Source organism: Neophocaena asiaeorientalis, unplaced genomic scaffold (assembly GCF_003031525.2).
Source record: "Neophocaena asiaeorientalis asiaeorientalis breed wild unplaced genomic scaffold, Neophocaena_asiaeorientalis_V1.1 scaffold86, whole genome shotgun sequence".
Lineage (NCBI taxonomy): Eukaryota > Metazoa > Chordata > Mammalia > Artiodactyla > Phocoenidae > Neophocaena > Neophocaena asiaeorientalis.
The window spans coordinates 13,002,552-13,027,723 of record NW_020175039.1 but is presented as its reverse complement, the minus strand read 5'-3'; the positions used below and the strand labels follow the sequence as shown (position 1 = coordinate 13,027,723).

At 34.7% G+C, this 25,172-nt stretch overlaps 1 protein-coding gene across 4 annotated transcripts; it reads right to left on the bottom strand.

Moving 5' to 3' along the window:
• Window positions 1–500: 500 nt before the first annotated feature.
• MYL1 (myosin light chain 1) lies at window positions 501–24,485 on the bottom strand. Of its 4 annotated transcripts, XM_024763184.1 has the most exons (8): window positions 12,700–12,773; window positions 11,975–11,999; window positions 11,694–11,721; window positions 7,636–7,779; window positions 5,125–5,298; window positions 4,592–4,669; window positions 1,438–1,480; window positions 501–825 (listed from the first exon to the last, which is right to left on the bottom strand). In XM_024763184.1, the coding sequence occupies exons 5-7, from the start codon at window positions 5,294–5,296 to the stop codon at window positions 1,452–1,454; spliced, it is 279 nt and encodes a 92-aa protein (XP_024618952.1). In that variant the 5' UTR covers window positions 5,297–5,298; window positions 7,636–7,779; window positions 11,694–11,721; window positions 11,975–11,999; window positions 12,700–12,773; the 3' UTR covers window positions 501–825; window positions 1,438–1,451. The 4 variants fall into 4 exon arrangements, with proteins under 4 accessions (XP_024618952.1, XP_024618948.1, XP_024618950.1 ...); XM_024763180.1 differs by lacking the exons at window positions 11,975–11,999; window positions 12,700–12,773 and adding an exon at window positions 24,066–24,485; XM_024763182.1 differs by lacking the exon at window positions 11,694–11,721 and having other exon boundaries at window positions 12,700–12,788.
• Between the last annotated feature and the right edge of the window lie 687 nt (window positions 24,486–25,172).

Genomic DNA, 25,172 nt, shown 5'->3' with positions numbered 1-25,172 from the left:
GGACATGCAAAGTAGAGGAAATCATAGCAGGAGAGAGAATTTTAATAGACAGGATCTTGAGTTCTTGAGTAAGAGTCTCATCCCCAGAGACGTTTTTTTAAGTAACAGCTGAAAGGTCACTTTAAATTTTATCCTTGAAGACATTCGGTGAGACATATCAAGGGCTTATTAGAATTTTCTAATAGGCCAGACTGTCACTAGAAGTGAAATAGGTCAAGCTATGTATACAATGATTTACACAAAACTGAAGAAACCTGCTTTCATCTTAAATTGCCAGATAGCTTATATTAAACCATCTCTGATTCTATCTGAATTTCCTCAGTTTTCTATTTTGCATTTTCAATGATATATGATTATCATTATTATTCAGTTATTGTTGTGTAGACTATAATTATTTATTCTCTTAAAATTTTATAATTCATCAATATTCTGTACATTAACAAAATAATTGGGGTTTTAAAAATAAGTTTCTCTAAGCAAGAAGATAAAAACAGTGCGACTTGAACATTCCAGACTGACCAAAATTATTTATTGATTTATTATTTTAAGGATGTTCTTTGACTCATGGTAGAAAATAAAGAGCAGTGCTTGGATTTGAGATTGTCAGTATTTTATCCTTCTTTTCTAGAGCAGCAGACACTTGGTTTGTGTGATATGAATATAATTCAGAGAGAAATGTAAGGTGTATAAAAATTCAGGGAGTCCTTCAGTCTAAAATGATCCAAATTGTTTTGTTTTTCTGAACAATGGTAAACAGATTTGGACAGTTAGTCATGGGTGTTCTTAGAATAAGGTCCCAGCCAGTCTTCATAAACAATGCTTGATCTGTAAAGGAAAAAGGAAAAAGAGTTAGATATTGATTGCATCTTTTCAGAAAGGAAATGGGGAAGGAAATAGTGTCAAGTGAAATAGAAGAAAAAGCACAAAATGGACCATCACTTCCAAAGTAAGGCATTTCCTTGCTGCAAGAACCTGGTTTCAAGTGCTGCACTTTGGACTGTGATAATATGGTTTTCTAGAGCAGGAATTGTTAAAAACTACTTCAATTTTTCAAAGAATATAGGCTAATGCTTTTATTATTGTTATGTTCCAACTAAATTAATCAGCTATTCTCTGGTTTGTTGAATCTCCACTGCTTAATTATAGTACAGACAAAGATAGGATCTATACATGAAAGCAAAAACCTCAGAAGTTTTTGCTTGTACACTTTTACAAAAATGCTGTATTTCTGAATAACCCATATCAAGGAGATGGGTTAATATAAATAACTTGTTAATATTAATATAATATTAATTATATTAATGTGTTCTGGTTAATATAAATAACTTCATTAAGAAGCAATACTAATTATATCCACAGCATATAAGTGAGGCTGTTACATTAAAAAAATACAATATTGAGAAATCCTTATATATTAAAGAGGAAACAGATAGATACCTTGAGAGCTCCATTTAGACAGACATGATGTGCTTGACAAAAGCTGTAGGGATAATACAGTTTAGAGTTAGAACACAGTCAAATTTAATAAGAGAGCAGTATAGTAAGTTAACTCAATTCTAATTATTCCTAGTTATAACTCTAGAGTTTATTTAAACTCTGTATAGCTTACTGTTCTTAATACTGGATTTATGGCTTTTCCCCGATTTTGTAAGTTTAGCTTTCTGATTACGTGTTATGTTCACATGGTTAAAATTTTTTCTTGAAAGTATGAAAGAGTTTATAAAAAAAAATGTTCTTCACCACTGTCTCCCAGCTATCTAGTTCCTCTCTTTATAGCTAAGTTGGTAGAGCTATTATGCATGTATAAGAAAATACAAATATATGTTTATCCTAGTTACACAAATGGTGGCATGTTCTACAAACTCTTTTGCACTTGCTTTTCTCACTTCATAATGTATCTTAGAAATATTACCATAATCATAAACAAGGGTGTCCTTGTTCTTTTTTTAGGTCTGTAGGGAATTTCACTGTGAAAATGTACCAAAATCTATTTGATACATCGTACATTGATGGACATTAAGTTGTTCAAATATTTGGCTATCGCGAGCAACACAGTAATGAATAATGAATATGAATAATCATATATCACTCATTTCACTTGAGTGCAAGTATGTGTAAAGACTACATCCCTTGAAGTAGATTTGCTGGAATTAATAATTAATACCACATCACCACATAGGGATTTTAATGATTTATATTCCCAACAAGAATGCATGAGATCACCTGTTTCCATACACTGTCCTCAACCTAAAGTGTGGTTAAACTTTTAATTTTGGCAATCAGTATATCTAAGTGTAGTGTTAATCTGCATTTCTTTTATTATTAGTGAAGTACAGCATATTATATTCATATATATTTTTATTTCCTTTCCTATGAATTGTCTGTTCGTGTACTTGTTAATTTTTCTATTGGGTTGTGGTCTTTTTATTAATTTGTAACTTTTTTTAAAATTAGGCAAATGAACTTTCTGATGTTGATTGCAGATTTTTTTTTCTGGTTTGCTATTTGTCTTTTGACTTTGTTTCTGGTGGCTTGCCACTTAGATAAAAAAAATAATGTGGTTGAATTTATTGAAATTTGTAATACCTTCTGGGTTTTGTATCAGTGTTGGAAATGCCTTCCCATTCCAAAAGTTATAAATAATTTTCCATGGGTTTTATACTTTTAGCTTTTACATTCAAATGTTTGACTCATGTGAAATTTATCCTAGTAGGAGATCGAGATCTGCCTTTATTTCCTAAATGACTATACCCTTGTCCAAACAATATTTATTGAATGATTCTTCTTTTATCTAATGTACTTATGGCAGTACCTGAATGTAAAACATAGTTTATAGGAAAAACGTAAAGTTTAACCAAGATTGTCAGTGAAGATATGCTTGGCTTAGTTTTTTCTTTTCTCCTGTTCTCTTTTTTTCTCTCCTTTCTACTTCTCTTTCCGCCCCTCTGCTTTTCTTGTCTTACTTTTTTCCAAGTTGTTAGACTTTATAAGTCCATATTTATACCAAAGCTGTCAACATAGCTTTATTGAGATGTGGTTAGATTAGTTTTTTGGGGGGATGGATAAGTTTTTCAATTTTGTTGCAAAATTTTAAATTTACAAGATATATCATGCAACTTTTTTTTTTTTTTTTGGCGGTATGCGGGCCTCTCACTGCTGTGGCCTCTCCCATTGCAGAGCACAGGCTCCGGACGCGCAGGCCCAGCGGCCATGGCTCACAGGCCCAGCCGCTCCGCGGCATGTGGGATCCTCCCAGACTGGGGCACGAACCCGTGTCCCCTCCATCGGCAGGCGGACTCTCAACCGCTGCACCACCAGGGAAGCCCTGTATCATGCAACTTTATCTTGCATCTTTATTTTGTGTGGTGTGTTGCTTTTCAGACCCTCTGGGTGAAGCTGCTATAAATTGATGGCAGAAAGACATGTACCACAATGTTCATTGCAGCTCTATTTACAATAACCAGGACATGGAAGCAACCTAAGTGTACATCAACAGATGAACGCATAAAGAAGATGTGGCACATATATACAATGGAATATTACTCAGCCATAAAAAGAAGCGAAATTGAGGTATTTGTAGTGAGATGGATGGACTTAGAGTCTGTCATACAGAGTGAAGTAAATCAGATAGAGAAAAACAAATACCATATGCTAACACATATATATGGAATCTAAAAAAAAAAAAGGTTCTGAAGAACCTGGGGCAGGACAGGAATAAAGACGCAGACATAGAGAATGAACTTGAGGACACGGGGAGTGGGAACGGTAAGCTGGGACAAAGTGAGAGAATGGCATGGACATATATACACTACCAAATGTAAAATAGATAGCTAGTGGGAAGCAGCTGCATAGCACAGGGAGATCAGCTCAATGCTTAGTGACCACCTAGAGGGGTGGGATAGGGAGGGTGAGAGGGAGACGCAAGAGGGAGGAGATATGGGGATATATGTATATGTATAGCTGATTCTCTTTGTTATAAAGCAGAAAATAACACATCATTGTAAAGCAATTATACTCCAATAAAGATGTTAAAAAAAATTGGTGGCAGGAAGTAGAGAATTGGCCACTATGAGAAATTTCATTTAAGCAAGAACACTAGAAAAGGAGATATGAATTTTAGCACCAGCTTTGCCATTAATGATGTGACCTTCACTAAATAGCTAAATATCTTTGGCCTTCGGATTCCTCATTTTCATAACTGCTTGCTGTAAAGGATTTTGAGATCTCTCCAACTGTAATATTAAAGGATATTAGTATTTAATTTTAAAATTTATTCTGACACAAACCCCATCTTACAGAGGTGTTGTGAAGATCTAACAAGAAAAGATAAAAGTGAAAACACATTTTAACCTGTATAATAATGCACAGGAATGTTAAAACCCACTGGAGTAAATCTTATGTATATAGTCAGGTCCTTACAAGATATCTTTTTAGAGTTATTATATAACTGATTGATAATAAGTAACATTTGTATGTTCTCTTATTGAATAAGAAAGGTAGAGAAGATAAGTTGTTTTAAGCTCAAAAGTTGTCCATCGTCAACCCAATCAGTTCAGAGTTGCTGTAACCACCAGAGTATGTGAGATTGTACCTTCATAGTTGATGCAGCCATTGGAGTCTTCTTGACCTGCCATCAGGGCTTCCACTTCTTCCTCTTTCATCTTTTCACCTGATGAAACAAAACTCTTTCTTCAAAAAGAAAACCAGAGAATATTTTCAACATTCCACTGTAAGTGATCAGTTTTGGACTCCTGGAGACTATAACCTCTTGGAGGATAGAAACTAAGCCCTTCCTGTTCTCTAGCCAGAAGGTTATCAACAAATTGTTTTTGAATAAATGACTTAAATGCACACTATATACCTGATCATCCAAACTCTATCCTGTAAGAGCTACAATGCTGCACATTACTTATTCATTACCAATAATTTAAGTTATCATTTCCCCCAAATAAACTCATTGACATTGAGGTTAATTGATATGGTCATTAACTTTTGACTATTCTTTTTCATTTTCTGTTTGTAGTCTTTCCCCCTACTTATTTTGGTTATAACATGATTGCCCTAATTCATGCTCTTTCCTATATATTCTGTCCTATTAAGTCCACTGAAATGAATATTTCTTACCTAGTGTAGCTAGCACATGACGAAGTTCAGCACCCATAACGGTGCCATTGCCTTCCTTGTCAAAGACACGCAGACCCTCAACAAAGTCTTCATAGGTGCCCTGGTCCTTGTTGTTGGAAATAGATTGCATCATGGGCAGAAATTGTTCAAACTCAATTTTCTTGGCATTCATCTCTGGAAGAAATTGCAATTTGGAGAGTTATTATCTATCATTAAATGCCATCTCTGAGTCACAGATTAAGCTTGAGAGTTCATTCTAGATCATCTGAAAAATCTTCATACAGCTTAAATTTCAGTTGGTAAATGACTGATGACAAAATGTTTGTAATAGATAATAGCATGAGCTCTGGAGTCGTAGTGCTTAAGCTTTAATCCTCAGCCCACCATTTACAACTGTGTGATCATGGGCAAGTTTCTTTTTTTTTAGTGAGCTATTTATTAATTAATTAATTTAATTTATTTATTTTTGGCTGCCTTGGGTCTTCAGTTGCTGTGTATGGGCTTTCTCTAGTTGCGGTGAGCGGGGGCTACTCTTCGTGCGGTATGCGGGCTTCTCATCCTGGTGGCTTCTCTTGTTGCAGAGCACGGGCTCTAGGCATGGGGGCTTCAGTAGTTGCATCACGGGGGCTCAGTATTTGTGGCTCACGGGCTCTAGAGCGCAGGCTTAAGTTGTGGCGCACTGGCTTAGTTGCTCCACAGCATGTGGGATCTTCCTGGACCAGGACTTGAACCCATGTCCCCTGCATTGGCAGGAGGATTCTTAACCACTGCGCCACCAGGGAAGCCCCATGGGCAAGTTCCTTAACCTCTTTGTGCCTCAACTTTTTCATCTCTCAAAAGAGATACCTTGTAGTGGTAGTGTGAGCATTAAATGAGATAATACATGCAAAGTCTATTACAATATCTGGGACAAACTGAGTGCTTAATCAGTGTTAGCTACTGATTTTATTAGTATTGTCAATTTAATATTTTCTATAAACACTAGGGAAGCAATATAGAAATATACTGATAACAAATCCATTAACATATAAATGTAGCAAAACCTAACTGAACTTTAATATATATTCCACTTTTGTCTGAGCTTTTGTAGAGCCTTCAATTTCTTTAAATTTTAAGTAATTCAGAAAAGAAGCCTGTGAGGAGAGTGTGTGTGTTAAATACTTTGCGATCTTCTGATTTCTCTGCGGTTTTAGAGGCCTGGAGATAAGAACTTTTTTAGTATCTTCTGACAAGATAAACAGTATTCACAGCAAAAGTATAAAACAGACTATCCAGATGTATACAAATGGATAAAGTTATGTACCCCTAAAGTCAAAATTCCCATTCAGCAGTCTTTCCTTATAGTGTAGAAATCTAGTACATTGAGTAATATTAAGAAGATTAAATTTGAATGCTGAATAAATGAACATTTACCTAATAATTCCATTAAAGATTAATGTTTGATAAGTTAGAAAATGGCATTTAAAGATGAATTTGGCTTATTACGCTCTTCCTTTATCTCATGCTCCCAGCTACTTTTTGCATGATTTACTTGGACATTTTCCTTTGAAGAAAATGAAGTTTGAGGAAAATTCCTGCAGACCGATTTAGAGGTAGGTTTTTTGAAATCAAATTTTTTTTCTTTTGTAATAAAGGAAAATGGTCTTTTCTGGGAAAAAAAAAGATTATTTGCCTTCCCCTCCTTATTTTCCTTATGGCAAGGATAAATAGCCCAAATATCTACTTGAAAAAACTTCAGTTTTGTCTTCTTTTTTTTTTGTTCAGAGTGGTAGTTTTCAATAGACTATTATACTTGCCATGAATCATGGGATTGGAAAAAATTTCCTTGTTCCAGACTAATGACTGGATTACTGTATCCAATGACTTCTTCAATTTTGCCTCTTACGTATCAGATCACTGACTTTTGCCTTAGGATTTACCTTGGGGGACTGAATGCAGATTTTGGCTTAGGTTTTTAAGTCTTTTTACAGTTCTTGGAAACAGAAAATAGTTTTATTAAGGTGTCATCTGTGTGTTCTTAAATTAGAAAGCTGAGTTTCCTTTAAGATGGTTTTTTTTTTTTTTGGCCACATCCCGCGGCAGGCATATGGGATCTTAGTTCCCCGACCAGGGACTGAACCCATGTCCCCTGCATTGGAAGCGTGCAGTCTTAACCACTGGACCACCAGGGAAGTACTGTAGGGTATGTTTAGATAACATGGTGATGATGATGATGTCAGCATTAGATATCATTTCCTTTCATTAACATGAAATTATGTCATGCTTACAAATTCTAAAGGAAGGTTAACTTATTTTATGAGGATAAAAACTAAGACTCTAGATGGCCAAGAGGCACACTTACCATAAAAAGTAAATTAAACCCTATTCTGTGGAACTTATTTCTCTATAAATCTCTCTCTCACATAAACACACACACACACACCACACACACACACACACACACAACACACACACACACACACACACACACACACACACACTTCCCAACTTCTTGGAAAAACATGTATTTACCTTCATTGCTGGGGTTTCCCAGAACCGCCTTGACCTCTGCATTGGTGGGATTTGTGCCCAGAGCCCGAAGGACATCACCAACCTGGCTTAAGGTGATCTTGTTATCGCCTGTTCGGTCATATAGGAGAAATGCCTCCTTGAATTCTGAAAGAAGCAAGAAACATTAGGATGCTTTTTTAATACTTCAGACCGATAAATTAATCCAAACTTCATCAGGGATCCAGTTCAAACTCTCCTCTACAGCTTTTGCCAGTCACTTAAGTTTTTATCTTTGGGCTCTCCCTTTTCTAAGCTCAACTGACAACTCCCTTTGGACATTTCTTTTGGGGTCTATTTTAAAGCAGGATTTCCAGTTTCAAGTCATATGTTCTTATTCATCAGATATGGAAATTGAAACTGCTAGTCATATTTATTCATATCTCCTTCATCTGCCTTGGACACAGGACTGGGTTAAGAAATTCTGAGGCCTTGAGAAATCTTAAGAATTCCTCATAAAATCCCTTATATAATTAACAACGTTAATAAAATTTCAAGAAAACAAATTTTTCAATCGGGGTTGTGTCATGTGAGGTTAAACCAAACTTCTTAACTTATACAGAAAAACCTGCTCTTGAGGTACAAATTTCCTAGGCTCTTCTCTTAACTAGTTTTCTTCAGGAGTAACTTCATTTTTCAGGAAAAAAGGTAGATGAGGCCAATTTCTAAGTTCTATAGTGTCATTTAACCACTTCAATGTATGACTCTAATAGGCTCCTAGTGTAACTGATTCTGAAGACTTATTTGTTTGAATCTATTGCTATGGTGATCACTTTAAACTTTACTCTTTTTTCATATAATAACATATGATAACATGTTGCTGTATTAGCTTTAGAATGTAAGTACACGTTTTAAATTAAAATTTTATGGAGATAAGTATAGATTCACATGCAATTTTAAGAAAAAAATGCAGAGATCTCTTAAATACTCTGTCTAGTTTCCCCCAATAGTACCATTTTACAGAATTATAGTACACTATCACAACCAGAATATTCACATTGATAGACTCCACCTATTTTACTCAGATTTCCCTAGTTTTACTTGTATTCATGTGTGTATGTAAGCACATATTTTAAAAGTGTTGTCTATTTTTATCACAATCACTCTATTGTTTACTTTCCCTAAATTTTGTCATTCTCCTTTGATAGAATTGGTTTTGCCTTTCAGGATTACATTAACAAGGAATTAAGTATACACCAAAAAGACAGAAAGAGGTGCTACTATGGATTTAGGGGCAAGTAAAGATATTTTAATTGAACTTTTAAAACTTAACTAAATTAAATTTTCTGGAGAACCTAAAAGTACCGATGGCAACTTGTTGGAGTTAATACCAACAACATTCAAAAACCCATTTGTGAATGAACTAGTAGAGGTGAAAACATTCTTTTTAGTCCATTAGTGTTCTCAGATCAAGAGATGCTATCTAGATAGATTACTCAGCAAAACATCCTATTTAACTATCCCTTCATCCCCAATCTAAGATTGCACCAGACATTATGTTAACAATCAACTATAGATCATGTTATTCTTTGCTGAAATTTCCACCTCAAGTTCTATGCAAATTGACATCACAGATCATTTCTCCAACTTAAAAGACATGCGGCAGGCACTGTGGGGTCATTAGTCAAATATTATATTTTATCTTCCTATGGGACATGTGAAACTGAACTATTCTTATTACTGGCTCCAGGCTTTCATGCAGGTTGCTCAGAGGGCTCACTATTACCCTGGTCAGATCTTGATGTAGAAATAGGGTTTTATGAGCTGTAATAGAATCTCTCTGACATGAACCCTTTTGTTGATTTAAAGGCCAAGGCCAGAAAAATATTGCTCTTCCTACACCAGATTTTTAAGGCTTAGTTATTCTCTTGAAGAGTCTAAAACATGGGTTAGCAAATGACTGCCTATGGGCTGGCTGCCTGTTTTTGTAAATAAAATTTTATTGGAATACAGACATGCCCATTCATTTATGTATTGTCTATGGCTGTTTTCATACCTCAGTGACAGAACTAAGTTGTTTTTACAGAGACTGTTCTGCCAACAAAGCCTAACATATTTACTATTTAGCTCTCTAAGAAAAAATTTGCCAGCCCTTAGTCTAGAGCAACACTGTTCTAGGGCTTTTTGTGATGATTGAAATGTTCTGTATCTGGGCTGCCCAAAAGGGTAGTAGTTACCTTCCACCTGTGGCTTTTGAGCACTAAAATATGACTAGTGCAAAGGAGAAAGTAGACTTTTAAATGCATTTATTTTTACTTAATTACAGGTTAAATTTAAATAGCCACATGTGGCTAGTGGCAACTCTACTGGACAGCACAGGACTTACACCTTTAGAATGCTATAATTTTCTAGTGTTTTTTTTCTTTACCCCAAACTTGTGATACATTTAAGTAGAGCAGCCATGAGAAAAACTCTAATCATTGAAGAAGGAAGCAAACAAAGTATGTCTTTATTTATTTCTTAAAATGTAATAGTTCCTTTTAATTTAAAATGCTTACATTTGTTTTCCTGGCACAGGAGAAAACCAGTCCACCACACCGATGTTTACTGAACCTCTATATCTAAAACCTATTTTACATATGGAGTAATACAGTTAATGTTCAGCACCAAGTCCTCTGTCTCTGAAAGGGTTTTTAAGTCTTCTGTTGCTTGGTTCTACCATAGTTTGGCAGTCATAATGACACATAAATTAGATATTTAAGAGGACTAGGGTACAGTAGCAGATAATGTAGCAGCATCATTAGTTAAAATACATTAAAAATCAAACAAATTAGAGTAGAATTATCAACTGTTTTCAATAAGAAAAATTAGTCCTTTGTAGTATAATTTCAAATGATCATGGGTTCTGAGTCATCAGGTCATCTAATTTGTCTGCATGAAGGCATTAACCATGATGTAGATATATATGAATCTGTACAATAGCAAATATCCTTTTTCTTCTTAACTGATTTCCAAACATGAGATATTCCAGACACTGAAACAGGCTGAAAAATGTTAAATCCTTTAGATAGAGAACTGAGTATAATTATAATTATATACCTATGAGTATTATCACAATTATTTATATATTATAAATCATAACATATATACATACTTATCATTATGACCAATATCCAATTTATACAATATTGTATAACTGAAATTTTCTTCCATCCCTTCTATAGATGTATTTTTGTCTCAGTTTATTTAAATATGTGACTCACTTCATAAGACATTCTGCCCTACACTTTCCAGTGAAACAATAAGAGTCTTAGGGCACAGGATCTCTTGGATCCAAAGACCTGAAGAAGAAAAAGTGGAAGTCTTAGGGAAACTATTCATATTCTTTTGAATCTCCAGAATTTGAAGTCTTCTAGTTAGAAACTGTTTCTATGAAATAAATTTCTAATTAATTTAAAGTAATATTAGATTTTGACCCTATCACTAATTCTTTGGATCTTTGAGTCAGTCTCAACACCTCTCTGGGAGCCTGTCCTGCATCTCTAAAGATGGACCAGGAGATGGCTAAGGCTCCTCCCACAGTTTTTTGATAAATAATTTTCCCCTCATTTTCTCTGAATGCACATTTTTTTCTATATCCACTTCACCTGCTATTTCTCTCAACTCACTATGGTGCCCACTGAAATTATGTGTATTTGGTAATTGGGCAGTTTTAGAATCAATTTTGTTTTCTAAATTGAATAATTTAGACCTGCCAAATCACTCTTTAGGGATTTGATTAACAAATTAGCCATCCAGAATCCACATATTTTTGGGGGGTATATGTATGGTATTACCTACTGTATGAAATTGGTTCTATTTAGAAAGCAGTGAATACAAGAAATTATTTTGTGGTATTTAGCTTTTGTTTGCCTAAACTTTTGATTGCTGATTACACGTGAAGGGTTCATGTTGAGAGCATTTATATTTAGAGTGACAACATCAGTGGGGATAATTAGAAAGAGCTAATCTCATCTCAAGAGAGTTGGTTTTCTCACATGCCATCTTTATGAGTGTGCACGTATTATATCGTTTAGACTTACCATCCTTCTGTTGCTGAGAGAACTCGATCTGTTAGAAAGAAATTAACCACAAAGAATATTTTAACCAAACAAAAATGTCCTGATTTTTAAATGTATCCAAGCTCATTCCCTGAGTAATCTTCAAAGTAAGCTGAAAATGTATGCCTACTTTTCAGAGTTCAGGCATAGCTTGGATACTAAGAGGTTGAGCCATGCAGTAACATGTCTTGGAGACGAGTGATATTTCAGAGGCTAAGAAGCGCTCTGCCTACCTCTGGAATAGAGAAGCTCAATTCACTTACCAGCAATCTGGTCAGCACTGAAGGACTGCAATGGCGAGAGAGAGGAAGAAAGAAAGAAACAACTAGTACTCTTTCAAATGCGTTGACAGAAGAGAGTGCTCTCTGCTCTGAGATTTTTAGGAAGCTATGTAGGTGTCATAGAATAAGAAGGTTGCCTTAGGATACTTTTGAATCTAGGAAAAATAAAAAGCTGTTGCAAAAGATAGGGAACATCTTTCTATATCTTAATCCATGAGTCAATGATTTAACAAATGCTAAATCAAATTCTTTCTGGAATAATATAATAACCTACGGTGTATTTAACATATGTCTAATACAGACACACTGCATTAAAAAGGTCATTTGAAGTCTTTCTTCTATTTAACCAGTATATTTTTACCCAATGCATGGAAAGTAGTTTATTTAATTTTAGTTATCAGCATCATTGAATTTTTTTTTAAGGTATAGTATTTTGCTATAGTTGCAGGTTTTTCCCTAAATTTAGATATGATAAAACTTATGGGATATAGAAAGTTGGTGAAGCATAAAGTACTGTTTTTGGGAGTAAGACATATTTTTCCAGTTGGCATAATACCTCGAATTAATCTCTCCTGTCCTCAACCCACTTTAATAAAAACCAAAAGTAGATTCTACACACATACTGAATATGTTCTCTCCTCAATTTTATTCCTATCTACTGTCTATATCTGTCTATAAATTACAAGTAGTTTTCTCACAGGACCCACCATGATGGAGCTTCTGGGCTGCAGACAGCGGCGAAGCTGAAGAGTGAGTTGAGGGCTGCTCCAATCCCTGAGTGGGGGCCTCCCTTGCCGAGGCTGCCTTTTATTTCTGGAGAAGCTGTGACCTCACAGCTAGCATCAGATTTCAGAGAGAAGTAGCCACTCCCCTTGGAGAGTTTTTTAGCTTTCTTAGGGCAAAGGGAAAGAGGGATCTGTACCCTGAGGTCTATTTTTAGGAAATCAGAACCTAAGAGTGGACAGCCATGGTGAGACCAATGCCTATCAGTACTTTTATGGTCTTTATCCCTGAGATGTTTTCTTGAGCATCTTCCTTTAAGAAGCTTCCTATTTGTTCAGTGGCAGAGGAGCTTAGAATTTCTCTAAAGGCTACAGCTGATCCCTTCTCTTGGTGAATTATGGACTTTGCAAACTTCAAGTCAGCAGTTTTGGTATAAATGGAACTTTCTGGATGGGACTGGTTTGGGGTTTCAAATGGCAACTGCTATAGAAGAAACACTCTCTGCAGCTCTGTCCCTTGTGGTAAAGTTCAGAGGACTTGAAAGGGGTGCATACATTTTGTGTGTTTCTTGGGTCTGCCCAAGTGAAAATCTGGTCAGTTTGTGAAATCTCCAATTAAAGACCACTCTTTGTACATTGTACTTTCAGGAGTATAGAGTTTATCTAAGCCAGGAATGGTTTTAATCTCCATTTTCAGCACTCTCCCTCAGTTTTCTTACATTAGGGCTGGATATTTGCTTTCCTACCTGTTATCTTTATGGTGGCTGACTAGTCATATTTTTTGAATTTATGAAGTTCTTCTAGGAGGGAAAGCTGATGGACCATTTTGTGTTCTTTTTCTCTCATTCTGTACATGTTCTTTTAAAATTTAAAAATGTTGCTTATGTTCTTACCAGAATGTGCTGATTCCCTTTCTGCCATGTCAAACATTTTATGACTCAGTCACCAGACTGAGAACCAAAAGAATACAAAGCAGGTGTTGTGAAATGCAAAGTTGTACTTTAGAATTTTAAAGGTATCCATGGCATTGGCTGGTAGTAAGTTTTTATGACAGCTTACCTGAAAATAGGGGACAACTCCCTTACTAGAATGGTACTGAGAAGAGACCAGTCTAGTCAGAACTAAAGTTCAGACATGTTTATCAGTTTTCTACATATTTAAAGCAGCTCGAAGGCATAAAGAATGTTAGAGATAAATTCTAATTTAAGTACTGTTTCAGCAACTATTTTTAACGGAATGGTCACAAAAAGCATAATCTCCCTCTGCTAGGCAGATGTATACTTTGCAGCTTTTCCCCATGCCATTTGGAAAGAAATCAGCATTTAAACGCATATCATTTTTTGTCCAAAGTTTGTAAGTAGTGAAAAAGATCTCATGGAGTCTGAGTCCCAAAATTAGAATTGAAAATATAACTTAAAAAATATTAGTAGTTGGGGCTTCCCTGTAAAAAAAAAAAAAAAAAAAAAAAAAATATTAGTAGCCAGGTAGACATATCTTCATGAATAGATTGACATTTTGAGAGGTTGTTGGGAAATGGAAGTTAATAGAAAAAATTTAAATCCTTTGACTCATTAGGGGAAAATGAGAGGGAGGGACAAAGGTAGAAATTTGTCACCTTTGATAGTTGTATAATTTGGAGTCTCATGATTTCTGATGCAAAAATTAAAGCCATTAGAGCAGACCATGTTTCTTTGTGTTTTACTCTTGTATTTAGGTATTGTGTCATTAAATTTGAATTGCCCTATGATCAGTATTGAGCACTAGCATATATCTTTGGTAGAATTAATAACTATAGATAATACAAAACAAACTCATCAAAGTTGTCTTACATAATGCCCATCCCATCATATAACCTACATAATGCTCATTTTCATTTTTTTCAGATAGAAAAATGTGTCCTTGAATACATATAAAATACAATCAATTTGTGTCAAATCTGTCAAGTAAACTGGAAAGTCATTTTAATAGCTGTATTTACGTTATAAATAAGCTATTCATAACCACTTGCCTATTATGTAAAGGTTTATTATTTATTAAAATATAATGGAGGCAGTTAAACTATTTCACTCTAGTTTTTATCTGTATCTTTATCACATAGAGAATGAGCGTGTAGATTTTTTTGTGCTTACTGAGGATCAAAGTAAACATTTAAGCAAGCTATTGACAATGGTAGAGAAGGCTACAGTTTAGTCTAGTCTAGACAATAAACTATAGTTTAAAAGTAAGAAGACCCTAGATATTGTGCCCATAGAATAAGTGGGAGATGCTATTTATTCTCTGGTACACTTTTACAAATGGCCAAAACATTCTCTTGTATCTCTTCCTGGGTGCTATAATGATGAAAGTAATCAACCCTTTGAAGAAAGGCGTGATATGAATACAAAATGTCAGCTGATTTTGGACTCAGTTTGCCATGTCATCATTTGGTTTGTTTTGAAAATTAGATTTTAAGTCTCTTCTATCTGGAATGTTCTCCTGTCATTTCTGCTTCTTAGAAATTAACTATCCTTCAAAGCCCTTGAAAGAACCTTTACTATTTGCCTAGCTCCTAGGATACTATCCTTTCTGCCACTGAAATATGTTTTAACCTTCCTGACTGTAAACTTTTGGGAAGCACAGGCTGTTACTGGAGACCATTTCCCTTGGTCCATGATGTGAACCCAAGTGTGAGCCTCTCCCTCCTGGAATGCTACCCTTGCCTTATACTTAGATTGTATCCCCCATAACTCTATAAAATACCTTGCCTATATTATATGTTCAGCAGAATTTTAATTAAATTAAAATCTTTAGAACAGATTATAGTAAGTTCCTCCTTCAAACAAGTCTTCTCCTCTAGGATATTATCTTTTAAAAAATTTTTTATTTAATTTTTTTCTGAAGATTTATTTTTTATTTATTTTTTAAAAATTTATTTATTTAACATCTTTATTGGAGTATAATTGCTTTACAATGGTGTGTTAGTTTCTGCTGTATAACAAAGTGAATCAGCTATACATATACATATATCCCCATATCTCCTCCTTCTTGCGTCTCCCTCCCACCCTCCCTATCCCACCCCTCTAGGTGGTCACAAAGCACCAAGCGGATCTCCCTGTGCCATGAGGCTGCTTCCCACTAGCTATCTATTTTACATTTGGTAGTGTATATATGTCCATGCCACTCTCTCACTTCGTACCAGCTTACCCTTCCCCCTCCCTGTGTCCTCACGTCCATTCTCCACTTCTGCGTCTTTATTCCAGTCCTGCCCCTAGGTTCTTCAGAAACCAGTTTTTTCTTTTTTTTTTTTTTTACATTCCATATATATGTGTTAGCATATGGTATTTGTTTTTCTCTTTCTGACTTACTTCACTCTGTATGACAGACTCTAGGTCCATAAGATATTATCTTCCTTGAGAGAACGGACCTTGTCAGTTCCTTCAAAGAGCTTACATTCTAGAGTAGGGGCACACATTCTCCTTCGGTGCTGTATCTCTAGCACCTAGAAGTGCCATGCATATAGTAGGCATGCTCATTTTAAGTTATTGATGTATATGCCTTTATATTTCCAGAATCTTTCCTTAGATTTTATATAAATGTTATGATCAGGACTTCTAATTTGCCAACCCCCAATTTGTTTTTTTAAAGGGTATTTCCATTTTAGCCTAAATACTTATCTTAGACTGTTGGTAAAATAACTACCTTCCACAGTTTTACGATTTATGTACTATTTAGTATTGAATTTAGGTAAGTAGTAGTCAGCAAGGTACTGGTACTAAAACAGATTTTTATTGCAATGTTTTCAGATTATTTTTCACTTTGTGAAGTACTTTTCTAATAGTAATCATGAGGTTTCGTTAACTGATTAAGGACAAGATAAAATTTCTGGTATATAGAAGGAATTGATTTATAGAAAAATATTAAAATGCATTTAATCAAACAGGCTCTGGAATTGATGTATCTTAAGCTTTAGTATAACAAGAAGAGCTATAATTAAAGACGATCTGGAAGATATGTGATGTTGAATACTGAGGGCTAATGCCCTAGGAAGGAACATAGACTACAGTCTTTAAAGAACTTCATCATCACTGCTAGATATTACAGTAGGGCTAATGACTCGTCAGGCTAAGTAAAGACCTTAATCTAACCAGGGCCAGTTTTCAATCAAGAAAACATTGCTGCATGTTCTTTGATTTAATGCCTGGCAGGGAGAACAAAGACCTGGATGTATGCAAACCCTAACAAAAACTTAATAATTTTCACTCCAGTCTTAGAGTTATGAGGAATCATTGTAAAAGGCTAGCAGAAGTACTATTTTGGAACTCTGAGAGTTTTGTGCTTCAGAACAATTCACTTAATTTAAAGGAAATAGATACTTTTATTGCAGTTTTTTATTTCAACAAAGGATATATTTAGGCTGGTGACTCTAATATGGTATAAAAAGGAGAAATTAAGATCAATGAGAATACAGTAGCAGCCCAGGTTGTCTAATATAAGAGAGAATAGATGGTTATATTGGATAAACTGATCTGAATAGAAGAGGAAATGAGTAATTCTGTGGTTAGGATGCCTGCCTAGACTAGTCAGCTGAATTCAGTCACATTAGAACAAAGGCTGAATTATTAAAATAATACAATTTAGACCCACAGGAATTAACAAAGAGGTTTAAGTGAATTTTAATAAAAATGTAAAAATGTGACCTAACTCTGTACTACTTTGGATTTCTCATCAGCTTTTCCGTGAGAGTTGCACCTGCTCTACTTTGTGCATTTGTTTGTATGCAATTTAATTTAAAAATCCAAGTTGTGTTTATGTTCTTTCCTTCCTCTTTTTATTTTTAAAATAAAAGCATTTGTGAAAAATGCTTTGAAAAAATGCCTTGTGTATGTGTTTTAAGAAATTATAAGTATCTGCTTTTTCCTCCATATCTGGAGTAGAAGTTCTGTTAGTGACAACAGGGATATATGAATATTGATATTACTATTTTGGAGATTTCAGGTCTTTGATATGGTGGAAAGAGACTTAGATGGGGATTGAGGTATTCTGAATTTTGTTCTGGCTCTCCTGTAATAAATCATGTGTCTTTTGATTAAATAACTTCTTTTATCTGGGTTATAGCTTTCTCAAATATGAAATATTAAACTGCATGATTTCTATGGTTGCTTATGGTTCTATAATGTTGTGAATTTTCCATCCTTTTGTCAGTAGTATCTACAGCAACTCACTTTTTTTTTAATGGAAAAGGGCAATTTGCCTAAAAATTTGGTAAATGATATTATTTTGAAGTAGTTTAGATAAAGAGGAGTTAAGCAAAATAAAATTTCATAACACTGTGTTCAGATGAGTATTTTCTAGCTCACTTATATCAGGAGATGGTATATCATTGGGTACTTACTAGGTACAAAAAACCTCACTTGCCACAGTGGAAGGAAGAAGATAAAGTTGAATAAGATGTGGTTTTATCTTTAGGAAAAAATTTCTGCTCTGGCTTCAACTCACTATTATTAATTTATGATCAGAATAACAAAGATTTATCATCCATATAATTTACATTTTAGCCAGTATAACTGAAGCCATTACTACTAGTATATTGCAATTTTTGCCCTCCATGTTCTGATTTGCGGGGAGAAACAAACCGTAGAAGCTGATGCAGAAACAAACTACGGAAAATCTTATTTTCATAAAAAAACTATTCCAGTATGAAGAGAAGCAGAAGAAAGTGTAGTATCAGCAGACTAAATATAATCCTTTCCACAGTTTCCATGAGTCAGATGGTGCTTAATGCCGGGTAATTATGGAAAGGCTTCTAAAGACAACTTGCCAGGGGGTTCATTTCAGCACTAAAATGTCGAGAGGCTAAATTTGGCACTGTCACTTTGTGGTCTCCTTGTCTTGCACAAATTTCATTATCTTTAAAATTAAAAGTGCTATTCACTATTAATTGGTGAACATACCTATTCCTTTCCAAACTGCCTTTTACATTGCAAAGACATTATCCAGTTACATATTACTTAAAATATAATTTTAGACAGAGTTACAGAATGCCCTTTAACATCTTCCCACTCCACTCCACCTGTTCTCTTCTTTTACAGAGTAGATGTTTCAAAGTGGAAACTTGTTACTGATACCTAGTGATAATCTCACATAAATTTTGGTTTGCTTCTGAGGTTATAATCATGCCACAAATGGATGAATATCGCAATTGGTTGACATTTTAGTTGTATTAAAAATTAGTCTGTATTAAAAGGCCAGAGTAAAAGAAGACAAACTCTTAAAATTATATAAAGAAAACTTAGAAACAACTTCTGTCTTCACTTATTTAGACATATCTCTTCACTTCTAATTAGAAGTGAAGACTTATGTCTTCACTTCTAATTAGAAATTGACTATGTCTTCTATTCCTTTTTCTTTTCCTCAGATTAGTTAAGATTTAATCATTATACACGTGGCATTATATTTCTATATATGACTCCAAAGAATATTTGTTGAGATTTCCAGTTTAAATCATGCTACTTATTTGTAAACAAAATAGAAACCCATCTCATTCTTAGAATATTAACCTGATGGAAAAATTTGGAGGTCATGTTTGAAATATGTGTATGTTTAATTAAACAAAAGCAAAATTATTTTAAAATACAATAAGTTTAACTACATTTAACAATATTAAAAAATACTTTGGTATAGTTTTTTTCAAGCTTTATTGAGATATAATTTACATATAATATTGTATAAGTTTAGGGGGTACAACATGATGATTTAACACATGATAATTTTGATATGTGAAATGATTACCACAATAAGGTTAGTTGGTTAACATAGCCATCATACTACACAGTTATATATATATATTTTTTTGTGGTGAAAACTTTTAAAATTTATTCTCTTAGCAACTTTCAAGTATGCAATATGGTACTGTTAACTATAGTCACTATGTTGTATTTTAGATCCCAGAACTTATTAATCTTATAACTGCAAGTTTGTACCCTCCGTTCACCTTCACTCTTTTTTCCCATCCCCACCCGACCCTAGCAACTACCAGTCTACTCTCATAATAGCATTTTTAACATCCATGTTCCATTTACAACTTTTTACAGGAAGCTGGAGCAAAGTGACTGGGGGTCTTTCTAGTTTCTTAATATCTCACCTTCCATCTGTAAATGAGAACACCCAACCTGTCAGCAACAGGTGTTAAGATAGGGGGAAGCTGAGGAAAACAAAACAGTAATGAACTGCCAAGGTCAAAAGTCTTGATGAACTAGCTCTGATGTGTGCCTCTCGCCCCCTCTTCTGGCTACCGAAGGGCTGTGAAGGGCAATGTGAGAATCACCCTTATATTGACCATTCTTAACCTCATATCCTTAAGAGCAAAAAAGGTTCCTTTTCACATTCTTGGAAACAGCAACTTCCCTTTTATAAACAGGAGGTAGTTTAGGATATGGTTCACACAACTGACTCTGGATTTGGCCTGCTAGTTTATATCCTAGCTCTGTCGCATACTTGTTATTTGATCATGGGCCTGACATTGAACCTCATTAGGCTCAGCTTCTTTTCTTGCAAAATGAGGCTAAAAACAACCTTAGTGTAATGTTTTGTGGATTAAATAAGATAATAAGGCACAGAGTAAATTCATAATAAATATTGATTATTATATTACAAAAAACTTTATATTTTTCAAAGCCTTTCATGAGCCATGACCTCATTTGATTTTTCCAACAATCCTTCTAAGTAGGACTGGGTTTGTATCAGCTTTGTTAGAGATGAGAAAAAATAATTTATAGATTAACACAAAAGGTCCTATACCTGGACAAGGACAAGTCAGGTGTTTCAGTGAATACATAATATTTGCCTCCACTGAATACTCATCAGTAAGTAGATGTATTTATTGTGAATACTATATTTCCACCTTATTAACTGAAAGTTTAAATCTTCCCAAGCATATGGTCAATTGTTGCTGTGAGATTTGTTATTTGATGAGTTTCTGTCAATGCATTCTGTACCGTTACCACTTTTTGTAATGTCGCCCGCAGTATCTGGTCAGGGATGACCTGATTGAGTGGTGAATACAACGAGAATTAAAATTTAAGCAGCACAATGACAGACATGATTCAAAGTCCCATCACCTCAGAGCAATCCTGACATATCAGCTAAGGCATGCATCATGCAAAAAATTTGCTTAAACATTGAAGATCTTTTAAAATCTAGGCACATGCTCATCTCATACTTATTTACTTTTGTTATTTCATTTGGTTGCAGTTTTGGGCAACAGGTGTTAATTCTTGTGTTTGTACTTGAAACTAAACTTATGCTGGGTTTTACTTCCCACACTTGGCGATTCTGTCAGGCTTTAGTCTGGGCATTGTTGCTGGAAGTATCAGCTCTCTGAAAGCAAAGAGTGCTTAGAACCACCCAGGATGGTAGATTTAATGTTCAGATGTCAGCAGTATTTGTGTTTTTGAAAAGGATATTCATAGAAAATCCATGGGGCTAGGACATCAGGTAAGCATTCCCTCAGAAAATATAAAAGGTTTTATGTCAGAAGAACCAAAGAAATGTTCTAAAGAAATAACCAATAAAGCAGGAAATCAGGTTGGAAAACACATTTAAAAAATTGATAAAACTCATTCATATTGTTCAGAGTTTATGCAGAGTCAAATATATGGCTAGTAACATAGTATATTATAATATGGAACATAGATATTAACTGGGATAGTATTGACGGATTAAATACTATGATTGTAATGACTATAATATTACACTAAAATAGTTCCACTTAAACGTCAGCCCTACTCAAAGTATAAAGCACAGCTAGATTTCCAATCTTATATGATTTGTGAAAGAAAGTGTAAAATTCAATTAAGTTTTGTTCTTTATCGAGTTTTCAGAAAGTTAATGAACACATATAACAGCTCGATTAATTTCTTTAAAGTTCATTTTCTCTGCTTGAAAAACGTTTATAACTTATATGAGGTAATATATCTAGAAATACCATTACATGATTAAAAGCATCATAATATGAAATGTTTTAATGCACATTTTAATTACTCTTCTTACCTATTGGGATGAAATTAGATTTTATAAAGTTCTCAAGTTGCATCACATTCTTTGGCTATGTTGTAATATCTATAAATATGCACTGATTTCGTATTGTTGAATGCATATCATTAAAGCCATTTAAATTCTTTTGCAAAAATATGCTTCTTTTCTTTGTTCTCTTTCCATTAGGAACGGGCTCTCTGAATGAAAGATAATCTGTTTCTTCTAGATTCATTTAACTTCTCCTTTTTTGGTTTGTGTCCCTTATCAACATCCATCACATCTTTAATTCTACAATGAAATAGTGAAGATGGAGCATATCCCATCTTTACAGAGACTCTCTAGGAGTATTTCCTTCTTTTGCTTAGCTGTACTAGTTCACACTAGCATTAATTCAAGATATAGATGAAAGGATAAACCAGTTTTCAAGATACAGAAAAGCATCACTTCTCTGCTATGAAGAAGGAATCAGTTTATTTTTTGGATTTAAAAAGTGATTTTTTGTCTTTTCTTGGAGACTTCTTACCTGCCAAACTAAATTTTTATTTATTTACTTATTCTTACTCTGTTCCTTGGGGAAGAAAATTAATGCCTCTTTTCATTAGTGGGATACTTCTTTTTCTCCTTAAGAAGACACATTTTTTTCCTTTCCAAATGCTTGTAGTCCCAGATACAAAGGGATGATATTGTCTTATAAATCACAGTAAATATCACAGTAAATATAAAGAGGAATAGCTTTGACACTGATTCATATCCCTAGTGTTAATGTAAAATGGGGAGTCAATGAATAGAGGCAATTGGAATTATTGCAGTGGCTATAATCATGCTTATTGTATAATGTAGTCAGATATATTAACTAGTATTGCTGGAGATGAAAAATTTGATTTCCTCATAATGAACTGTATGCATGCAGTCCTCAAGACAGAAAAACATTTACTGGAAGATATGACATTCATTTTTGTCTCCTAAGTGGATATAAATTAAGAATAGTTCCTGATCAATATTAGATTCTACGACTAACTATTTTCCAAATATGACTTCAGTTACCTACCAACTCAAGAGAAAGTGTCTGTCAAGATCTACTTCTACTCTGAAACATAAAATTTCATGTTTAATTGGAATGCTGTAAAAATTTGGAATATATTTACTTAATATCATCATATACATCTAAGGGTGATCTGATTCAATATTTATGTCAGGAATATTTTTAAGAATCTACAGTTATACTCAAATAGTCAATGAATTATTTATTTATAGGTTAGCTTGGCTGTTGCAAGTAAACAGCATATTAAATGTCAGCAAGTATTAAGTTAGCAAAATTCAGATTTATTAAGCACAGAACTATTGGCTTAAGTGAAATGATCACCTCCTAGGAACTTTCACCCACTAGTTTTCCATATAAGGCAGGGTTCCCTAGATGAAGCTTTTCAAACTGTCATTCAGACCAATCAGAGCCCAATGAATGAGGAGATGGTGCACATTTGATGGGTCACATTGCCGAGAGGAAACAGGCACATCCATGGCGTCATTCTTCCAAAAGCGGATAATCTTTTGGCAGTGGAGAACTTTGATCACAGCAAAGTGTTGACATGAAAATCAATCACATTCTCTTTAGTTCAAGATCAGTATGCAAGAGGTCAAAGACATAAGCTCAAAGCTGTATAACTAGCAAGTTTTACCATATTTGGGGGGGGTTAGTTTCATTTAGAAGCAACTCACATTCTGAATTAAATAATGTATATATAAATAAACAAGATGACAGTTATAGTCACTGAAACACTTGAGTGCGTAGTTGTCTGCACTGGGATGTCATTTAGTGTGGTATCAAATTTTATTAAGCAAAGCTGGAGGGGGAATTGCAAAAATCTCTTTTTCAGATGAAATAAAGCAGATGTCAAATAAATACATCTCGGACAACTGGGTCATCAGCTGTTTTTAAACTTTTGGAAACAAGTAGGGACTAAAACTTTCCTTTTGATGTAGCTTTAAGGAAGAGATCCAGTTTCCATAGAGATTTTATTAAAAAAAAAAAGAAACCACTGGTTTAAATGTTTGTAAAATTATACATTTTGCACTTTGACAATTTAGGGAAAAAAGGAAACAGAAACAAAAGGTAGAGCAAATACAGGTTCCAAATATAATGCCATACTCATAATAATTTTAGTGAAATTATATGCTACAGTTTATTTACTTTTTAAATCAAGATTCTCTTCTACCCAAATTCACCAGTTTGCTTAGTAACTCCATTCCTCTCAATGAAAAATATGCCCCTCTGAAAGTTCCTAGTGTTCCCTACTGTTGAAAGATGTTTCAGTGACCAAACAGTTCACCCTTTTCATTACCTTAATGGCAGAGAGGTCAATCTTTGCTTCTTTGGGTGGGGCAGGTGCAGGTGCAGGTGCCGGGGCAGGGGCAGGGGCTGGGGCAGCAGCGGCAGCAGGTTTCTTCACGTCCTTCTTTGGTGCCATTGTGTTTAAAAGGATGGGTTTAAAAAAAAAAAGAGAAGGAGAACCTCCTAAAGAACCTGTCAAACTGATTCTTGGAAGAGGAGTGGTGGTTCGCCTGATCCACAGACTGGTGTCTTGAAGGTGGACCCAGAGCATTAAATGGTATAAGGGCATGCATATATAGTTCACTTAGTGCCTAACAGCATCTTGACACTTGAGGCTGGATTGGACAGTTTGCTAGTCCAGGGGGATGGCATTCCGGCCCAGACTATAAATGGAAACTAAAGGGTCAGGGCTTCATCAATTTTTTTAACTCCTCGTGCGCTTTTCTTCCCCCCTCCCTCTACCTCCATGTATAAGGGAGAAAGAAGTATGACAAAGCCAGCCAGATTCAGATCCTTTGGTGAAAGTAAAGTAGATTGACTGATCCTTTCTCTTGGTAGAATGACAGTTCTGCTGAAGTTGTAAATCATTTTTTTCCCCCTATGCCTAAGAAACTTTACTGAAGGATTTGATTTCAACTTGGAATTTTGGCAGAGGGAGTATCACCAGCTTTCACGCAGCTTATTTTCTCATGCCCCTCCTCCCTTGCCATAATTTGCAAGAAAATGTTTGTCAGCAAAGAGGTGGTGGTGTTTAAAAATAAAAAGCAGACGTATAAGGAAAGCCCATTAAGTCTTAAAGTGGCTTCCCTTCTAGGGAGTACAAACTCTGACTCTTTCTCTCTCTTAAATGGTGGTGAATTGTATGCTAAGAAAAATAATTAAAAACCCCTTCCTGTCACTTAACTTTTTTCTGTAATGAAAAATATCAAATGGGATGGAAATAACAGGAAGATTTACCCTCTTGCCAAACACTTTTTCTAAGAGTTAAGTAACTTTCAATCACAGTAGATATTTATCTACTTTACTTCCTAAATGGAACTCAGTCTAATTATTTATCACCTAAATTTTTTATCCATACTAGGGAGATAAGATAAAATTTTAAATTTACCTAAGTGGC